This window comes from Pipistrellus hanaki (assembly GCF_964339955.1).
Source record: "Pipistrellus hanaki genome assembly, chromosome: 3".
Taxonomy (NCBI): domain Eukaryota; kingdom Metazoa; phylum Chordata; class Mammalia; order Chiroptera; family Vespertilionidae; genus Pipistrellus; species Pipistrellus hanaki.
In genome coordinates this window covers 35,765,176-35,784,642 of record NC_140505.1, presented here as the reverse complement: position 1 = coordinate 35,784,642, position 19,467 = coordinate 35,765,176, and the positions used below count along the sequence as shown (strand labels likewise).

The window sequence follows — 19,467 nt, the reverse complement described above, 5'->3', positions numbered from 1 at the left end:
AAGTAAATCTCGAGCACAATTTATTATTTGTAATTATACAAAACCAGGTTGTGAGCATCTTAGAAAAGAAAGAAATGGACTAAGTAGCAAGGAAGAATTCCCAGTCCTAAATATTTAAACTGTAGATTCCTAGCAATAATTTTAATTTAATCATCACTATGTAAAATATGTGCTTTGAATTATTATGTTTATAGATAAAATGTGCATGAAAATTTATTTTGTCACCCTTATGAATTAACTTTCAATTATTCTCTTGTAGCAACCGTCCTTCATTGGGAAACTTTCTGGTCTCTGTAGCAACATCATCCATAAAGTCCAGTTGATAACAATTACTATTTGCTAGTTAGTATATGCCAATAATTTGTGGTATAATATTTCAGTTTACCACATTAGAACAGAAACTCTTTCCTAATATATACCAGGAAGATTATCTTACCCACGTGCTTCCCAACATTTCTTGGTTGCATCAAGCTGTTTGCCTTAACAAATTAATAGCTAACTTGTAAAAAAAAAAATCCCTTTACTGGTTGTCATTTAAATTGTTTTCCAAAATATGCCTCACATTACACCTGACCTGTGAACATCAATGTAGCACCCTATCCCAGAGGGCACGAGAGAAGAAATTCCTAAAAACAAAACTAAATAAAAAGATAGTTGAGCTGTAACTGGAGAGGTAATATGTGAGCAAACGCTCTGAGAGGAAACTCTGAGACCTACTGGACCGTGCAGGAGGGGCAGAGTGCAAATGTTTGCGAGCTACTTCACGCGTGTTTACACCACTAACCACACATTCCTCCGAGCCCGCCCTAGATTTCTGGGAATATAATCAGAGCATATCTTTTAGATGCAGCTAGATTCCTATAACGATTTAATTTTTAGCACTGTTTTGCCATTTTATTCCATAACGTACCGAGAAGCACTTACAACCCCTGAAATTAATCAGCAGAGTCCTCACGGGTTTCTCATGTCATCCCCACCCACCTATATTAGCATGAACCTTTGTCGCTTCACAGTTCTGTCTGCAACAAATGTCATTTATCTTTATTTCACATGGAAATATCGAAGTTGCTTATTAATACGTCTTGGGTGACTTGTTGCATTTTTGTTTTCCCCTCCGGCATTGTAGGTTTTTATATTGTGTGTGTTTAATCCTAAAACCACTTACTAAGAAATCTTGATCCTGATGCAAATAATCCAATTAGTTTGATTTAAAAAATTCTTTCCTTCTTTCCTGTGGCTTTCTGTGTATGGTATGAGTCTCTTAAAGCAAACACAAATTTTGGAAAAACATAAATTACTTATAGTACAACCGAACTGAGTTAACTCCAAGTTTTTCTAGAAGTTGGATGAACTACAATTCAAACATTGTAACTATATTAACGTACGTTAATGGATATATTAATATACTCCATTAAAGCAAAGCCAATGTATACAGCATTATTTATCTTGAACAATGTTAAATGTCTTTCGAAAGGGGTGACTTGGGGCTGCATTTTTAGGACTGCTCTCAGACAAACTGTCTTGTATTCAGAACTGGATCTTTCTGGTACTGAATCTACAGCAGGCTGCTTCTCTCTGCGCCGTGTGTTTCTGTGAGATGCTCTCTCTGCTCTTTTACAGGCCGTGTGCAAAGAAGCCGTGAAGGCCGGGCCTCTGGTGGGCCTTTGCCTAGATGCTGTCGTTTTCGGAGGAGAAGACTTTCGAGCCAGCATAGGTGTCAAAGACTCATTTCTCTCTCTCTCTCTCTCATTCTTTCTGTGTACACATGTATACTTCCCCCCCCCCCTTGGGCCCCTTCACAAACGGACATTTACATGACAATATATTTGCCAAGCGTGACAATGGTTTTCAGCTGAATGGACAGCACTTCCCGATAATTTAGGACACCTCACCATTGTCCTGCTTTCAGAACACAGCACCCATTATGTCTATTCACTTATAAAGTAACTCGTAAAAAGGCTGTTGCAGCCTCGCACGTGTTCGGGAAGAGACAGCATCTACTCTGTTCATAATAAGTGTTATGCGAACATCCTCTCTGTTGCTTAAATATTTTGTTTTCACCTCAGTGTAAAGGGGATTGAGGCCCCTACCACAAATTTAAGGCAATTCCACATATGCTCTACTGAGTAATTTTCTTTATTAAATGTAAATATTATTTAAATAGATTTTAAATACCTCCTCAAGTCTGTTTCAGAACTCTTCTCATTAAATACTCATTGAGATAGTGTGCGTGCCTGTTCTCACTGGTCCTCCCTGTCCCTTGGGCACGATGCATGTGCAACCAGAGTGCATGTGCAACCAGAGACGGTGCCTCTGGAAAAGGAGCCCAGGTCACAGGCATTTCAGAGCCATGGTCCCAAGTGACCCGAGACGGGAGCTTCCCCTGAGCAAACGTAAACACACGCCCTCCCACCCCCAGGGTGGAAACACCAGGAACTTATTTTAATACCGTTCTTCCCGGGGGACTCAGTATCACCAGTAGCTTAGTGGAGACTTTCTGCCTCTCTCAAAGCGAGTGCCCTTCCATTTCTCTTAAGTTCTCCATCCACTCCCCAAAGTACCTGGCTCCGAACCTCAGCGATAACAGGGCATGGGAACCACAGCCTGTGAAACTCTGGGCTCAGCGAGAGAACTGAACCATTTCCTCACACAGCCCTCTGGCCACCTCTTGCGGTGCTACCTTTGGACCGACAATTTCCAAGGGACGGCAAAAGGGAAGCACACATGTCAGAAGTCATTTGTGACCGACCTACCAAGTCATTCATGGTTCTGGCTCCTGGGAGGGGGGAGGGGCCTCTTCTCCACGCACACAGTCATTCCCCTGAAAGATAGATGCCTTGCAAGAGGGACCCATGAGGTTGAACTCTGCCTCCACACATCCCTCTTCGTTTATATTGAATCATCACCTCCCGGGGCCGCAAGGCCAAGGAGGACCCAGACACCCTTACGTCCTGAGTTTTTACAAGAGATGTATGGGTTGGGTTTCCAAAGTTAACCTCTCTCCTTTTTTCTGCCAACGTCCCATTTTCAGGTGCAACAAGTAGTAAAGAAGCCCACGATATTCTCTACGCCCGGCAAAAGATCGTTGTCGTGGCGAAGGCCTTTGGTCTGCAGGCCGTAGACCTGGTGTACATCGACTTCCGGGACGAAGAGGGGCTCCTGAGGCAGGCGAGAGAAGGAGCGGCGATGGGATTTACGGGTATGGTCCTCGGTGGTATCTTGAACAGCATTGTCTAGATTTTTGAACATTCCAGAAATCAGTGTTCCTTAAGGTGGCCAGGTAGTTCACATACCTATTCTACTATCTGAAACATGAAAAAAAGCCATCCAGGGCAAGAACCCACCCAACAAATGGTCAGGTTTTACTTTGGCTCTGCCAGTCAACAAGCAAATCACTTATTTTATTTTCTCGTTAGAATAGTGACTTTTTTTTTTTTATCTGTTAAATATTTTGTTGCAGTTTTTGCTGACACGAGGGGAGGGATGAGGCTGTCGTAAAAGTATTTTTGGGTGAACTGCCTTAAACCTGTTAACCGGGGAGTTCCCTTTTTAATGACGCAACCTGTAACGGGCGTGTACTCTTTCATTAGGACGTGTCAGTACGTCAAGCCCGAAGGACATAATTTCATATTATTTTTTTTTATTTATACTTAATGAAAATAAATAAAATATATATTTTTCCATTTATTTATATATATAAAGCACAAAGGAAAATAACAAAATTACAAAAAAAATAGAAAAGAATACCGACAAAAAAAAATGGACACGTTGAATTAAAAAATTATAAATTTTACAAACAATGATAAAGATTACAAAAAATAGCCAAAACTGGTTTGGCTCAGTGGATAGAGCGTCGGCCTTCGACCTAAAGGTCCCGGGTTCGATTCCGGTCAAGGGCATGTACCTGGGTTGCCGGCACATCCCCAGTGGGGGGTGTGCAAGAGGCAGCTGATCGATGTTTCTCATCTCATCAATATTTCTAACTCTCTATCCCTCCCCTTTACTTCCTCTCTATAAAAAATCAATAAAATATATATATTTTTTAATTACAAGAAATATATACCGTCCCTCTCGGGGCGCAACATATATTTCAAGGACGTATTCATACGTCCTACCCGTTCCCGATATTGTTTACGTTTGACGTATTTATAGGTCCCGCTCAGTTAACAGGTTAAGAGTTTGTGTTGATGGATTGAAGAAAATTTTTCTTCAGCAGTCCAAATATTAATGAATTTCATTAAAAAAAGATTGTTGATATCTTTTTTATTTTTTTTTCCACTCAAAACTAGGTTTTTATTCATCTGCCACTCCAAGCCCCTTCTTTCTCTCCCACCTCCCGATATGTGTCTGTGCACCTGGCAACACCTACGGGCATTGGCTGGCACTGCGCTCAGCGGGTCCCTCACAATCCGGTCCTGGAGCGCAGGCGGATATCTGTTGATTGGTGTGCCTAGTCACTCAGGCCCCAGGAGCCCAGGGAGCAACCGAAAATTGTGTTTTTGTAACAGAAATCTTTTTTTATTTATTTTTTTTATTTTTTTAGAAACCACAATAGAATTCTACACACAAACACATTCTGCAATTGCATACACACGCATGTGCAACCATGGATTAAAAAAAAAAACATTCTAAAATCTTTTATTCTTATCTGTCCTTCTGCTGCACATTCTGGAAACATCATGCTCAGAATTGTATCCAAATAATAAGGACAAAAGACAAGCACCCATGCTATCCCTTTGGTAAATATTTTTGAAATGTGCCCAGTTAGGGGTTACTAATGAAACATGTCTTAAGGTGACTTTAAATGCACAAGATATCTAAATGGATGATGATTTAGCCCAAAGTAAAATTCAAGGCTTAAGAAGCCATCTTAAGGGGTTTATTAGAATTAAATAAAGCTTGGGCATTTGATTTTTGTGTTTTTAACATAGAGAGTTCAAATGGGACCCCCGCAAATTTGTAAATAAATAAGTAAATACCTGCAATCTCTTACAGGGAAATATTCTTCAATCATCTGAGCTATTAACAAATCCTCCTTACATTTAATAGTGACTGAGAGAGAAAGAAAGAAAGAGTGCCACTGCCCTGCTCCGGGGGCTGTCCTTTTCCTGCTGGCCTGCACACCCGTCTTTTCCTGACGACTGGTTAGGACGTGGCCCAAATGGAGAAGCTGGAGAAAAACTCCATGAAATCTACCTAATAGACCCCGATGTTGTTGGTCTAAAATGCGCGGCCGTGGCTGCCAAGCAGCCAGATGTTGCTCTGAAATGAGCACTAATGCAATCAGAAACAGAAAACGCTGGATCCGATGCGGGCCTCTGTCACCCTCACTCAGTATAACCGGGGTCTCTTCCGTCTCCTCTGGCGTAAATGTTTGTTCCGGAACTTACAAAGGAGTTCGAGGGTTTCTCCAAGATACAGGACTGCATTAAATTGGCCCCTAATTCAATCGCAGAAGACAAGTTATTTCAAATCAGATTTAGATTTCTAGACTGTGCCCAACTCAGCATGAGAAGCTTATGGGCTTGGCACTATTGTTTCTCAACAACAGGGAGTATGAAATCACACAAAAAAATGGAAGGGGGGGACGGGGAGGCACAGAGGGTACAGTGCCCATTATAGATTCAAGCAAACAAGTCAGTAAAGTAGGGAGCTACACTTTATGGCCATTTTGCAATTTTCAGAAAGAAGGTCTTTGTTGTCCCAACTATATTTCTACATGCCAATAAGAGGTAATTAGTCTGATAAGATATGAGATTATTTGTAGTATTTTAAAACAATAAATGATTTAATAAGTATTTTAGGCTACTTGTAATCTGTTTGTCCTAATTATTTATCATTTAATTCCATACCTTGCGCTTTGCACAAGAAGGGAGGAGAGTAATGAAAAAAAGGAAGGAAGGAAGGAAGGAAGGAAGGAAGGAAGGAAGGAAGGAAGGAAGGAAGGAAGGAAGGAAGACACACGTCCTGTCTGAAGCAGGTGGTTGAAAGTTTAAAATTCAATGAAAGTATTGTGTTATCCATAACGCTGATAAGAAACACCCCGTCTATGTAATTGGGATTTTCTGTACTTTAAAAAATTACATATATTTTTAATGAGTTGTGGTTTTTTAAAGTTAACCACGCATGAAACAGTGGGTTGTAGTTTCTTTTCTGTAGTCTGTTTCACAGAGACACAACCCATGTAGGCAGATTTTAAATCAATGCATTGGCTGTATAAAATAGCTGTTAACTTTAGGTATTATTTTTATAAAAATAAACCTTAGAATAAAGCTCTAAGAGCTGACTCCAGTACTCCATGCTGGGAAGAAAGATTATAAATATGAAACTCTAGAGGTTTTCCTCTTTTTTGCAGTCTTTTATAGAAGACAAAAATGACAGCATCATACAGTTACCTAAAAGACTTGACAGGTATTGATTTAAAGCATGATATATCAAGTGGTACTGTAAAAAAGATTTCATGGTCATAAATTTTAATGTCTTCCAGTTTCGCACCCTCTCAGTAACTTGTCAATAACAACTCTTCTGTATAAAATATTTGCTTTGCTCCCACATGGCATTAAAGTCCGATATTCAGTTGTTGGGGTATTCAAGATTCAACAAAAGATAACTTCACAAATGAATGTTCATAAATTTCTAAAACCTAACGCATATCTTAAAATTAGCCTCATTACCAGCATATGGGTACTTGCAAGCCATCAGTAGTTTTACTGTATTTTAAATAGTTTGTGTCTTGCTCCTCAAATTATCATGTCTATACTATGAAGTTCCCATGAAATTTGGCTTTTTACACATCAGTGTAAATTATGTACATAAATTATAAAATTCAGGACCTACAATTAGTACAAAATGAGTACCAGAACTGACATCCTTTATTAATAATATTGTAACAACTATTAGATTATTTAAATATAATTTCAGTACCTACTATTGAAAAAAGCTCTCATTTGTCATCATTGATGTTATTTGTTCCCAGAAATTATTCCTCAAATAATTTAAAGCAGCTTTAGTTATATAGTGTTTTAATGTTTTATTAATATGCTGACAGACTAAAAATGAAATAGCAATGTGAGGATGTTTTAATTATGCCATTGTAAGAAAAGATATTACTGTATTTATTCACGGAGACTCACAAATACAAAAAGAAATTTTTACAAACATTTCTTTTTTATGTTCGATAGAATAATGGCAGTAACAGGAATTCACCTTTTTTAAAACATCAATGATATACTGTAATTTCTAATGATTAAGTGTTAAACACTATTTCAAAACCAAAGCAAATTGATACACCAACAAATATACTTAGCAAAGTAAGTTATCACTAAGTGTACATTCATTTTAAAGAACCAAATATGTCCATAATTTTATTATGTAATAAAATATAACCTCAACATTATTATAACATTAAATTATGTTTCATTTTATTAATGACCTGATTAGATTCCATTCTTCCCTGATTGCTAAACTGTTTCGTTTTAATGACTGCGTGATTTCCTAGAATCCTGTGACTCTTATCTTTATATTATGTTTTTATTTAAGATACTTAAACTTCAAAAAAAAGATATTACTACAAAAATAAGATTTCATCTGGGTGTCTAAGTATATATATAAAAGGGAAACAAAATCTTCATTCTATAAGAAAAAAGGGAAAATCTGGTTATGTTTTTAGGTCAAGAAACTTTCTGTAATTTTTATTTAAACATTTTTAAATGGAGTAATTTAGGGACCACACTGTTTAAATCTGTCTTCTACTTTACTGTACTGAATAAAGTTTTCTCAGTGAAATCTAAATTTCTACTAGAGGTTAGAAATGACATATCATACCTAAAGAGGAAAAAAATAAATTATTATTGTAAGACACTATTTGATATTAATATAGTTGTAACACCTGCTTCTGAAGCTTTATGAAAACCAACAGACGACTTCTAAAAGAAATCGTGGAAGGCAGGGTGACGGTGCCAAGTAAGCCAAAGACAACTTATAAAATTAGAAAGAATTAACATAACATTTTTCTTCTTTACTTCAAAATAATCACTCTCATTTGCAGACATTATCCTTTAAAGTCCCAGCCAAAGCAGTTATTCAACGAGCTGCTCAGTCAGTCCACCTGTAGCTAAAACTGAGAGATTATCCGCACCAAGGTGGCATTTCTATAGGATCGGAAACACAATTACTCCCATTGTTGTGTTTGTTCTGATGTGGTGTTCTGGAGAAGCCTGCCCAATTACTGTTGTTTTCTTTTAAAATGTGCTAAAATAATGAGTTATTTTACATACAGTCGGTGAGGCATTCGGGAGCCTCTCCTGGTTAAGACATCTACTTGTTGTTTTGTGTTCCCGGTGTAACTGTTAATCCTCTTGTAGGTAAGCAGGTGATACACCCTAACCAAATTGCAGCCGTCCAGGAGCAGTTTTCTCCTTCCCCTGAAAAAATTAAGTGGGCTGAAGAACTGATCTCCGCCTTTCAAGAGCATCAGCAATTAGGAAAGGTAAATGCTTTATTAATGACTTGGATGAAACCGGTGTTTACAGTGCTGTGGGGAGGAGGGGGGGGGAATCATCGTTTGGATGATTTTGGTGGAGAGGGTTTGAACTGGGGGGACAATATTCATCAGTGAGAAATTCGCCTAAGGTAAATTTGCCCTGCCATGTTTCTAAATATTTCACCAACTGGCTCTCACATCTCTCTCTCTCTCTTTTTTTTCTTTTTTTCTTTTCATAAGCTATGTTGGCAGCCTTTGAGAAAAGAGAGGAAGTCTGTTTAGTTTTCTCTATAGACTCTGATGCAGCTGTCATATGAAAATAGTTTTAGATCAAAGTGAGAGCAAGTTATAATGAAATAAGCACAGTTTGATCAAATGGTTCTCGTGGAGAGAAATAAATTTCAAGTTACTTTAACATCGGGGCGGAAAAGTACAAAAATCTCCTCCTGTTTAGTCATGGAAGAGTGGGAGGCTGTCCATGTACTTGTACCAATTCCTGGACCTGAGATTTGGATAGAATGAAAAGCAAATTAACACTGGAGCACGGTTGTTCCTAATTTAGTGCATCATTGAGCCTCGCGTTTCCTGCGCTGTGGGTTTCTGCTATGTAAATATTGCAGTGGTGATGCGCAATCTGTCTCCACTTTGTGCCAGTAACACTTAAATTAGGTGTCGCCTGAAGGAAGGTTTTATGCTAGTTGCAGCATTGTCAGTTAATTATCTTAAAGGTTATTTGCAATAATACCGAGTGCCTCCCCTTAAGGGGGGGGGGGGGGGTTGTATTTACAAAACTGTCCTAGAGGTAATATCTAAATGCGCCCTTGTTACTTACATAAAGAGTGAGGGTTTGATACCTCCAAGGCAAAAGTACTTAGAACCATTATTAAGGTTCTAAAGGTTAAATAGTCCCTGTTACAAAAAACAAACAAACAAACAAACAAAAACTAACTGGTGACATCAGTATAAGTGTCACTTGCACTTTCCACTGGCAATGAAAACACCTGAAAATCCCAGGACTTGGGAAAGTAAGGAACAAAATTAAGTGGGTCACTGCCTCCTCCCTCCCTCTCACTATGGACACCTGCCTTCACTTCCAACCAGGCACGCATGCTCACCCTCACACACCCACAAGATCATCTTTGTACACGTTTGCACTTAAAATCAAAAGACAGGATCTGTGATAACGGTACTATCCCATTTGGACATAGACCACTTCCAGGATAAATAGCATCCATCCTCTCATTTCAAATCAGTAATGACCATTGGAAGAACATTGCCATTCATAGAAAAATATTCTTGACATTGTGTTTTATGTTCACTTCTCTACCTTGACCCGAAAACCAATATCCTGAAACATATATATTTATCCAGAGAGCAGAGCCATGTACTTTTTCATTCATACATGCAAATAACGCCGTCCACTCTCCTCTTCCCCATGCTTGCCTGCACACACACTCCCTTACTATCCCACACCTCTGTGTGCACCTTATGGCAGCGGGGGACAGGCGTGTGAGGAATACTTCCAACTGAAATCATCAACTGAGGCAGGATGGGGGTCCCCAAAACAGCAGACCAGGCAGAGTTCCAGTCTGGTTTCCTGTTGGATAACATCGAAGGATGCCACTTGGCATTGTAAGCAGCTCGGGCTTGGGAGAAGTGGCCCTAAATTTCAGGTAGCCAGCAAACAACATTCCGACTAGACGCACACTCTTTTACCGGCATCTAAGTTCTTGGATGAAGAAAAACACAGCACTTTTCCATTGTATCTTAAAAGTGTTGTTCCCAGGGAAAAATCGTCTCAGGGTGTTCCTGCCTTTTGATGATGGCAACTTAAATGTTAAATTCTGAACTTTAAAAAAAAAAAATAATAAGAAATGCCCTCTTGTTGGGGCATAAGCTTTCACAACAGTGTGGCAGCTTTTGCTAACTCAGACGGGTAGAGATTGGAGCAGAAGGGAGACCAACGATTAGGTCATTTCTTCCCTGCCCCATTCGTGTAGGTTTGTTTCCGACAGCAAATTCTCGCGGTGCTTTGTCCAGCAAGGTTTAAGTGATTCCAGTAATGGGGCTTCCAGTGGGGACACACGGTTGTTTTATCCAGTTCCCATGTTTCTTTCACTTTGCCTATCAATTGGCTGGCCACAAAAATAGGGTCTGCAGGCAGGTAACGCCAGGTCTTGAGAGGTCTTGGGGTTTAAATAATGTGGGTTCTGTTTGTGGAGATTTAGTATAAATAGGTTGCTCAGTTGTAGGAAGTATTGCTTCCAACAAACATCTAATCTGTTGTATTTCAAATGTGAATCACTGATGAAAACACACACCCTCCGTTACTTTGTCCAAAGCACAGGTGACTGTCAGTGAGGGGAAGCTGGTGGTTGGGTTACCAGTGAGACACTTACAAATTTCAGAAAGACCTTTTTCCCCCCTCTGATGAAAAACTTCATTCAAGAGATGTTTATAAGTAGAAATGACCCAAGAAAGCAAAATTACATGTCTTTACTTTTCTCTACTTCCTGCTCCTATCTTAAATTATATTATTCCCTAAGAACAAAGGTATAGCTGAAGTTTACAGTTAATGCTGGGTAATTGTGTCTTATACAGTAATAATAATAATTATTATTACATAGCTATCATTATTATTCAAAAATAAATTTTAAAAAAAATTTCCCTTTCCTCTCCCAATAACAAAATTCATGAGAATACTTAGGTCATGAGTAGATAAGTTATTGGGGTTCAGTCTCTGGTATCACATGAATTTTCTTGTTTTATTTTAATTAGAAGTTCTAAGGAAAGCAAGTTTGAGGTCCTTAGTGTAATGTCAGATGAAAATACTTTACATTAAAAAATAATAATCTGTCACTGTTTGGCAGGTAATGATACTTGTTACTACTTTAAGAATTTGCCTGGTACACCAGTTCCCACTAATAAGAATTAGGTTTCCAGTTGACATTAAGGACTGAGGTCCTCTTTTTCTATTAAATCTGTTGGAAAATGTCTAAACGTTCCACATACTCTATGCCCCTATTTTAATTCCCATAAGCTAAATTATTTCTAATTTAGCTGATATAAGTTGGGAGGTATATATCCATAATGTTAATCAACCTTGATTCTTTCTTTCATCCTTCCAGAAAAATATATTCTGAGATGCAAGCTTCATGTGATTAATTATTTTAGCTTTGAATTACTTAATAAAATATTTTAGCCAGGATAAGTTACTTCCATTAATTTGTTTTAAATTTATAAAGGGTTTTTGAAAGTTAATTTCATTTTTATGTCTTTTTTCATAATAATATTATTCCATAATATTTGAAAATTCTCCATCAACTAAATTTAGTATTGCCTATTTGAAAATATGATTTTAACAGTTTTTTATCGACTAAGAATTGTATGTAGTATGAAAAGTAGATCATTGAAATGAAAATATCTCAAGTAAATAATTAGTTGATATTAGTTGATATCAGTGGAAACTATAATTTGTTTACAAATACATATATGTAACATGTATTTATACTACATATACATTCATGTATGTATGATACCATGTCTATATGATAAAGTCAGTGATAATTTTTTTCTGTTTCTATATTCATCACTTCTTGGACAAAATTGACAGCTAAAGGAAGTAGTTGCTTTTTAAAAATTGATTGATAATCCCAAGAAATCTTAATACAAGAATTTACCACTTATTTCCAAATAGAGGCTCTAACAGAAAAATGTTAAAGAATAGCAAAATGTAGCACATGTGACCAATTCTTAAAGGTACTTTGCTAGAATATTCCTATTTCTGCAGTATCTGCCTATAAATGTGGCTCTGCTTCATCTCGTTTTCCAAGCACCCTGGTTTATTGCTATCATTGCCATAAATGCTTTATTTTATTTTGGTAGGATTTCATTTAACTTTTTCAAGATTTTTCGTTTGTTACAGCTTTGCAAGCTGGCCAAAAACCAAAGAAGGTTCACCTTTAAAATCTAGGTTCAATTAACAACGTAAAGGTCAGAAACAAGGTCACTATCTGACATAATAACTATAAATAACACACATAACTGAAACATTCTAATTTCACTAGAGCAAGCAATAATGCAAATTAATAAGTTTGTGTTCAGAAGCAAATCCTCTACTGGAATATAAATTAGGAACTTATATCTTAATTAAAAAAAAAAAAGGTGTTTTTTTTTCCCTCATGTAAGTTTTTCACCTAGAAAATTACAAGGAATACCCCCCACACCAATACACATGATTTTCTTAGGTATCTGATTGCAGCCTGCACACCTTTCATTTGTGTTTCCAAATGCAGAGCTTTACAAAGGAAATACTGTTAGGTCCAGATGGCCTTCTAGAAGGCTCCCTGAGAGAGCTCAGAAGTCTCTCTAGCCAAAAATATTGTTTCCGCTTATTCAAGTGCCAGAAATCCCACTGCCACTCTTTCACGCAGATCAAATAAACCATCTACAGATTCGGTTGTTGTCTTTGTCAACTGAAAGGGTTGATTCCACTAATAGACAACACTGTACCCTCCCACACCCCTGCGTCCCACCCCCACAGCCTTCCCCTCCTTATTGGGAAGCAGGAATGCTAACCCCCAAACGGCCTGATTTCCTGTGAAAATGGAAGGTGAAGAGACATAACTCTACCTTCGAGATTCTTACTCATGCGGGTCCCCCTTTACTTCTTATTCACTCAATATTTTTAGGACTATATGCCATAATTTAGACTTGAAAGATTCAAAATCTTAGACAAGCTGAGGGTCTGCCAATGCTGACTTTCAGGTTAATTTGATTAACAGCAAATTTTGCAGCAATGTGACACAACTCCAGGGTAGATCACACCCTATTTCACATAGTTTTAGTGACAAACGGCCGGTTCCATAGTAGAGGATAAGATATTTCGTGTGTAGGTTAAATCTGATAACTTACAAAGCTGTTTGCTTCATCCTTAATGTTGAGCACATTCTTAAGTATATTTTAATCAAAATAATTTTATGCTTGTTTATACTTTTCAGGATTTTCCCCCCCACTCAGCTTCCATGAAAAAGAGTAATTTTTTTTTTTAGTTGGATAAAATCTCAGAAATGTTCTAGTCAAATCTCTTCTGCTTGCAGCTTAATACACCAAAGACCCACTGGGGTTTGGAAGTTGCCCCAGGTCACTCCCAGCCCAGGTGATGGCAGAGCCCCAGCCAGAATTCTGGGCTCACTTTGTAGATAAAGATACGAACATAGTTAGCATAAATGTGGCTTTGTAAGTAAAGATACAACATAGTTAGCATAAATGAGGCTTTGTAAGTAAAGATACAACATAGTTAGCATAAATGCAATTTCACTTGGGTCACAGCAAGTCCCCATGTTAATGACCAAAACTAGATAGAACCTTAAAAATAGTTGGTCACAAACAAAATGTGAATTCAGTTAATTCAGATTAGCATGATTTTCTTAGTCATGCACTTTTTTTGGGGGGGGGACGGGGGGGAGTGCCGGGGGGTGTGAGCAGAAATTCTGATGAGGCCAGAAAGAACACAGAGTATCTATGCCTTCCCAGCCATGATTTCCCACATCACTCCCTCCCTCCCAATTCTGTCCTGTACTTGCTCACCCGCCGGACCCCAGAAAGATTTCCCAGCTCTGATCCCTGCAAACCCCGTTCTGTTTCATTAGTCATCAGTTGTTCAGTCTCCCGAGGTAGACTGCGGGCCTCGGGCAAGGAGGCCATGGCTAGTTCCGGCCTCTGATTCATCTCCCTCAAAGGGCAGGTTCCCCGAGTCAGTCTCAGTTATACCTGTGGTTGTACAAACACACCGCGGCTGTCAGTGTCTCTAATAGCAAGACCTAAGTGAGGGCCACGAAAGGATGGCTTTATTCCTCGGACATCTTCCCGCCTCTTTTCCTTTACAGTATGGCTCCCTCTTAGTATGCGTGACTCTATGTGTTTCTATGGGTGTCTCCTGTTCCTCCCGTGGCTTCCTCTCCAAGGATTCTTTTTTGTTTCCTCTTTTTCTTTATGTTGTTCTTTCTCACGACATCACTGCTGTACCCCTCCACTATCTCTTGCCTCCTCTCATTTAACGAGTTTTAATAGAGAAGTTTAGAGCATTCTTTTAATTTTTGTTGTATTTATTTAAAATTTTTAAATTATTTTTAATAGTAAAAACAGGTAAATGAAATTGTATTAAAATATATAAACCGAGATTTTCTAGAATTCTTTTTCCCCCTGTTTAGGTTAGTGGACCCCAATGGAAAAAAAAAGGGGGGGGGGAAGAGACAGGATGGGATTCTCACCACTACCTTAAAGAGTAAAGAATTCTCTCTTCTGTATCAGTTACCTTCCTGCAGTGTCTTGGACAGAAATAGGTACACAGTATATGTTTAGTAAATACTAGTTAGATAACTGGTTTCAAAATTTCTGACAGTGCTAAAAAGAATGATTCATTGTACTTATAGAATATATGATACTGATTTTTTGTTTCCTTCTACAAAAACCCAAAGAAAAAAATTGTCACCATTTATTCCATCCATTATTGTTATCAGTTAGTTGTATATTAGTAAACCCTTTAAAGTGCCTTAAGATTAACGTTTGTTCATTTAGATGTGCTTTCCCCAAGAAAGAATAGTCTAAAGTGTATAAAATAGAAGTTTAACATTAATGTTTTTACCAGCAAGCTGCTATAAAATGGCCTTCATTCTCTGCTTTTCTCATAGGTAATACCAACTTAAATTTGACATGAAATATTCTAAATTAAATTTAAAATATTTACATACTTATTTGTTAAATAAAAATCTTTCCAGACAAAATTTCTGATTAAAAAAATCTGGGAGGGAAGTGATAGTTGTAGAACTCTAGACAATTACTAAAAATTCAATGAATTATACACATTTAACAATGGTGAATCTTATGGTATGCAAATTATACCTCAATAAACCTATTGAAAAGCTGAGAAAATTAAGCACAATATATACTTCGCTAGAAAATGTGTAAGTTCCTTTAGGTTTTGTAACATGTTTAGAAATTCAATTGTTTCACTTCAGTAGGCAGCTTCCCACATGACAAACTTGGCTTGATTTTTTCAGATTTAAAGATATTTAAAACAAAGACTTGTCTACTTCTGTCTGATCATTCTGCCTAAAAATTTTTAAAGATAAACCTTGCTGCCTACATTTTGCGAGCTCTGAAAAGAATTTTAAAAACAGAAGGCATTTTTGGTCTTCCCTCTCTATTTGTGAAGTAAGGATGGCTCTGGTCCACTGAGAACCTCCATCTGGGCAGTAAAGGACTCTGGACTGGTCAAATTCTGTATAATAATCCTCTATAATAAAAGGGTTATATGCAAACTGACCCTGCCAGCGGAATGACCAGTCACTATGAGGCGCACTGACCACCTCTCAGTCTCTTTCCCCGGCCAGCAGGTTCCGATTGCCCAATGGCGAATGGGGAACCAGGAGTGGGTGTCAAGGCCCCGGCCCCACCAGTTGCCCCACACACAGAGGGCAATCCTTAGCAGGGGCGGGGCAGCAAGCAGGTGAAAGGCCAACCTCTTGACTCCTCCCACAACCACAGGCTCCAATCACCTAATAGCAAATGGGGAACTGGGATGGGTGGTGGTAGGGGTGGTGCCGGCTGCGCGCAGGGGAAGATGGCCCTGATCGCAGGGCCTCAAGTATTAAGATAATCGACCCAGACACTCACCTCATCTGTCCTCCCTATGGTTCAGCCACCTCCACCTACCCTGCCAAATTCATTTTCCAAATCTTCTACTGCGTTTTTTCTCTCCTCCAACTTCCTAAAACTGTTGGTAAGGTCCCAAATCAATCTTACTAATATACAATACTGTTTCCATTTTCTATGTAGAGTTAAAGCTAAATCATTCCTTTCTAAAAAGCAAAATGTTAATGATGTCTATTCATTGTACATCTACCCACTAGCCACATTCCAAGGAATTTCCTCCTTTTTTTTTTTTTTTTTTTTTTTTACAAACAGAAGCTTGTCTTTGCTAGGACTTCCTTGTCCTGTTCACCCTCTACTAAAAACCCTGTCCTTCCTTCCCCGTTTTTCCACTCCCTCCTCTAGCTGATGGTCTGAGTTTTTAAATTCTATTAAGTATATTTGCTTTCAAATATTGATGCTGTGTCAGATGAAGAAACTGAGGCTCAGAAATGTAGCATTATGTGCTGTGGATCACACACAGCAAAAGAAAGAGTCTGGACTCAGTCTCAGGTGTAGCTGACCCAGAAGCCCATTCCTAACCTCTGCATCAAGAGGCCTCAAGCAGGAGAACCCCGAGAAGCAAGTCCCTTTCTCTCCGGGTTTCAGTGTGGACTCTTGTCTCTGTGCTCATCCTGCCGAGCTGCCTATTTCTGTTTGGTGGGAAGTCACTGAGGGGCTGCTTGCCAGGTGGCCCCTGGTGCCCTCCGGCCAGCACTGACCTGGCAGGAGGGTCTGCCGGGGAGCATTCTGGGCCCTCCATTCTGGTCTCCATTGATGGTTTGTGCTTTTTACAGCCCGAGAGCCACAGGGGGAAGGATGGGAGGGATGAAGAGGGAGTTCTCCAGGCTTTTCCACCTTTCAGAACTTGGAAAGTAAATCCCATAGGCTGCCCAGGATGCAGGATCCCCTGCACCTCACACTCCCTGAGACTGGCTCCTAGGCGGGAGCACCATCCCAAGCAGCTCAACAGACCTACATTGTCACTGCATCTCCCCATCAGGCACGAAACTAGCCCCCTTCAGATCTTCCAACTGTTTTATTCTCATGAACCATTTGAAAGGCTTCCCCATCAAAAGCCATGGAAGGTCATCTGTCAGAATTGCCCTGCCGAGAGCAACGAGAGACCTGCCCAATGTGGGTCATTGTCCAAGTTGAATGGCTTCAGTGGAACTTTTAGAAATTTCATGTGGAGCTACATTAGCATCTATAAATTCTCTGACCATAGATGTAAATAGTATTGAATTTTCATTCCAAATAGTATTAAATACCTATCAAATTATCTCTACAATTTAAAGTGTTAAAAAAAAATGTTCTCTATTTCCCAAGTCTTCAATCTCATCCTGGCAATTTTAAAAGATGATTAGTCTGACATTCAGACGCATATATAAGGATGAAATGTCACTGTCTTTAACCCTCCTTATAAATGTTTTGGGTTTCTTTTCAAGACTTAAAATGTCATTCACATATATATAATTAAGTTTTTTCCCACTGAAAATATCCTTTGGTATTTCTCATATCAAAATAATTATAGTAGCTTTCAAATGGAAACTCAGGGTGAAAGCATGTTATATTTTAGTAGTTCCCAATTCAGTTATTAAAACTGTATTTTCACATATTTACTTACCTATATATCATTTTTTTAAATTTCACCCTAAGTAATATCTCTGAAATAACCATTTACATATGCTGCTTATTTTTTATAAATCACATAAAAATAAAATTTTAAAGTATGTAGTATACTTTATGTGATTAGATATAAAATTTTTGTATATAACCACAGGTACCACTGTTTAAAGCTATACTTTGAGATATATATATTAGTGGGAAGAGTTTGAGATTTTGGATGAAAAGCCTTAGATTCTAGTCCTCTCCTTCTCATATGTTCCTTTAAAAAATTAATACTGCACCTCAGTTTTTGCATCTATTAATCAGAAATAAGCATGCCTTTCCTACTAAAAGTGAGAGAATGTCTTTAAAAATATTTTGTAGAAGTATAAAGTACCATCAGATGAACCCTCTTTTTTTTTTTTTTTTTTTTTTTAAATGGGTCTTCCTAATAAGGTTGCACCTGTCCCATTTTTAGCTTGGAAATGAATAGTCTAGGGCTTACTGATGGAATAGCTTGTAGTGTATAAACCACAGTTGCTGAGAGAATCTTGAGATTTCCTCCTCAAGAGAGAATAAACATCCTCCACCCACTCCCAACCCCTCTCCTGGCGCCAGAGAGCCATCTGTGTTTGTGGGGTGGGTTGGGAGGGGAGGGGTGTCAGGCCATCCATGATGGTCTCACTCAGCAGCAAGGCTGAGCCGGGCAGCGCCAGCGTTTAGCTTTCCCATTGTTGGGTACCCAGACCACCCCTGGGCAGAGGGACAGCGCCCAGAATAAAGGAAAGGAAACAGGTGGTTCAACTTCCTCTCCTTGGGGTCCAGGAAGGAGCCAGTCTGGGCCCACCGGGGCTGCAGCAAGAGCAAGAGATCCAGGGGGATCCCCAGTCCAGCTTCATCCAGCAGAGACTGTCTTACGTGCTGTGCTTTGTCATACAGACAGTAAAGCAGCTGATGAAGAGCAGAACCAATATTTTAAAATGTTCTCCGTCTTCAGATTGCTTTACTCTGGGCTCGTTTGGGCTCCCTTTCCTCAGGCCCTGGAGAAAACCCTTCACCCACCGACAGGGCCATAAAAAGGTCCTGCCTCTCACACTGTGGTCCTTCATTTTGCTTAATCTGTTGAGTCACTGACAACCAGAAGGGCATGGGACTCTTGAGGGACAGAGATAAAGCCAACCCCACTCTCAGTCTCCCCCACCCCTCTCGTGACCTTCATTTGGCAGCCCTGACCTTCTTCACATGACTTTAAAAGTGCCTTCTCCTCAAAGCCCTTCCCTGGCCAAACCATCCCTGTTTCGATGGCTCCTTCTCTCTGTGGCTCCTCTGTCTTTACACCACGAATATAACACGCTCACTTTTACGTCATTTGCATGAGCTAACCTGACCTCAACCCAGCATCACATTTGTTGAGGTTAGACTCTGTGTCAACTGGAGGAGGCTCAGCAAATATGAACCAACTGACCAGTGGGTATTACGTGACCAGGGAAAGACTGAGTGGTACAGAAAGGTGCCAGCAGGTAAGGGAAGGAGAAACATAAGATAAATTCTATCTTCCCAGGCCATGGCCCACCCAGTCACCCCACTCCAGCCCCACTAAAGAGCCAGACTCCACTCTGAACCATGCTTGGGTACTAGGGTTCTGTAACTTCAAAGAAATATGAGACTAGACCCCTCCCCTCAAG

At 39.1% G+C, this 19,467-nt stretch overlaps 2 protein-coding genes across 7 annotated transcripts in view; one reads left to right on the top strand and one right to left on the bottom strand.

The window, feature by feature from the left end:
• Positions 1–19,467, bottom strand: part of LOC311620708 (histone-lysine N-methyltransferase SETMAR-like) — a 190,090-nt gene that overhangs the window by 16,688 nt on the left and 153,935 nt on the right. The window lies entirely within an intron of this gene.
• CLYBL (citramalyl-CoA lyase) overlaps positions 1–19,467 on the top strand; it is a 220,658-nt gene that overhangs the window by 191,389 nt on the left and 9,802 nt on the right. For all 6 annotated transcript variants that reach the window (XM_084880294.1, XM_084880293.1, XM_084880292.1 and 3 more), the window contains 3 exons: positions 1,621–1,714; positions 3,032–3,199; positions 8,364–8,488. In XM_084880294.1, coding sequence (XP_084736420.1) covers positions 1,621–1,714; positions 3,032–3,199; positions 8,364–8,488 — 387 coding nt within the window. The remainder of the gene's footprint in view (positions 1–1,620; positions 1,715–3,031; positions 3,200–8,363; positions 8,489–19,467) is intronic.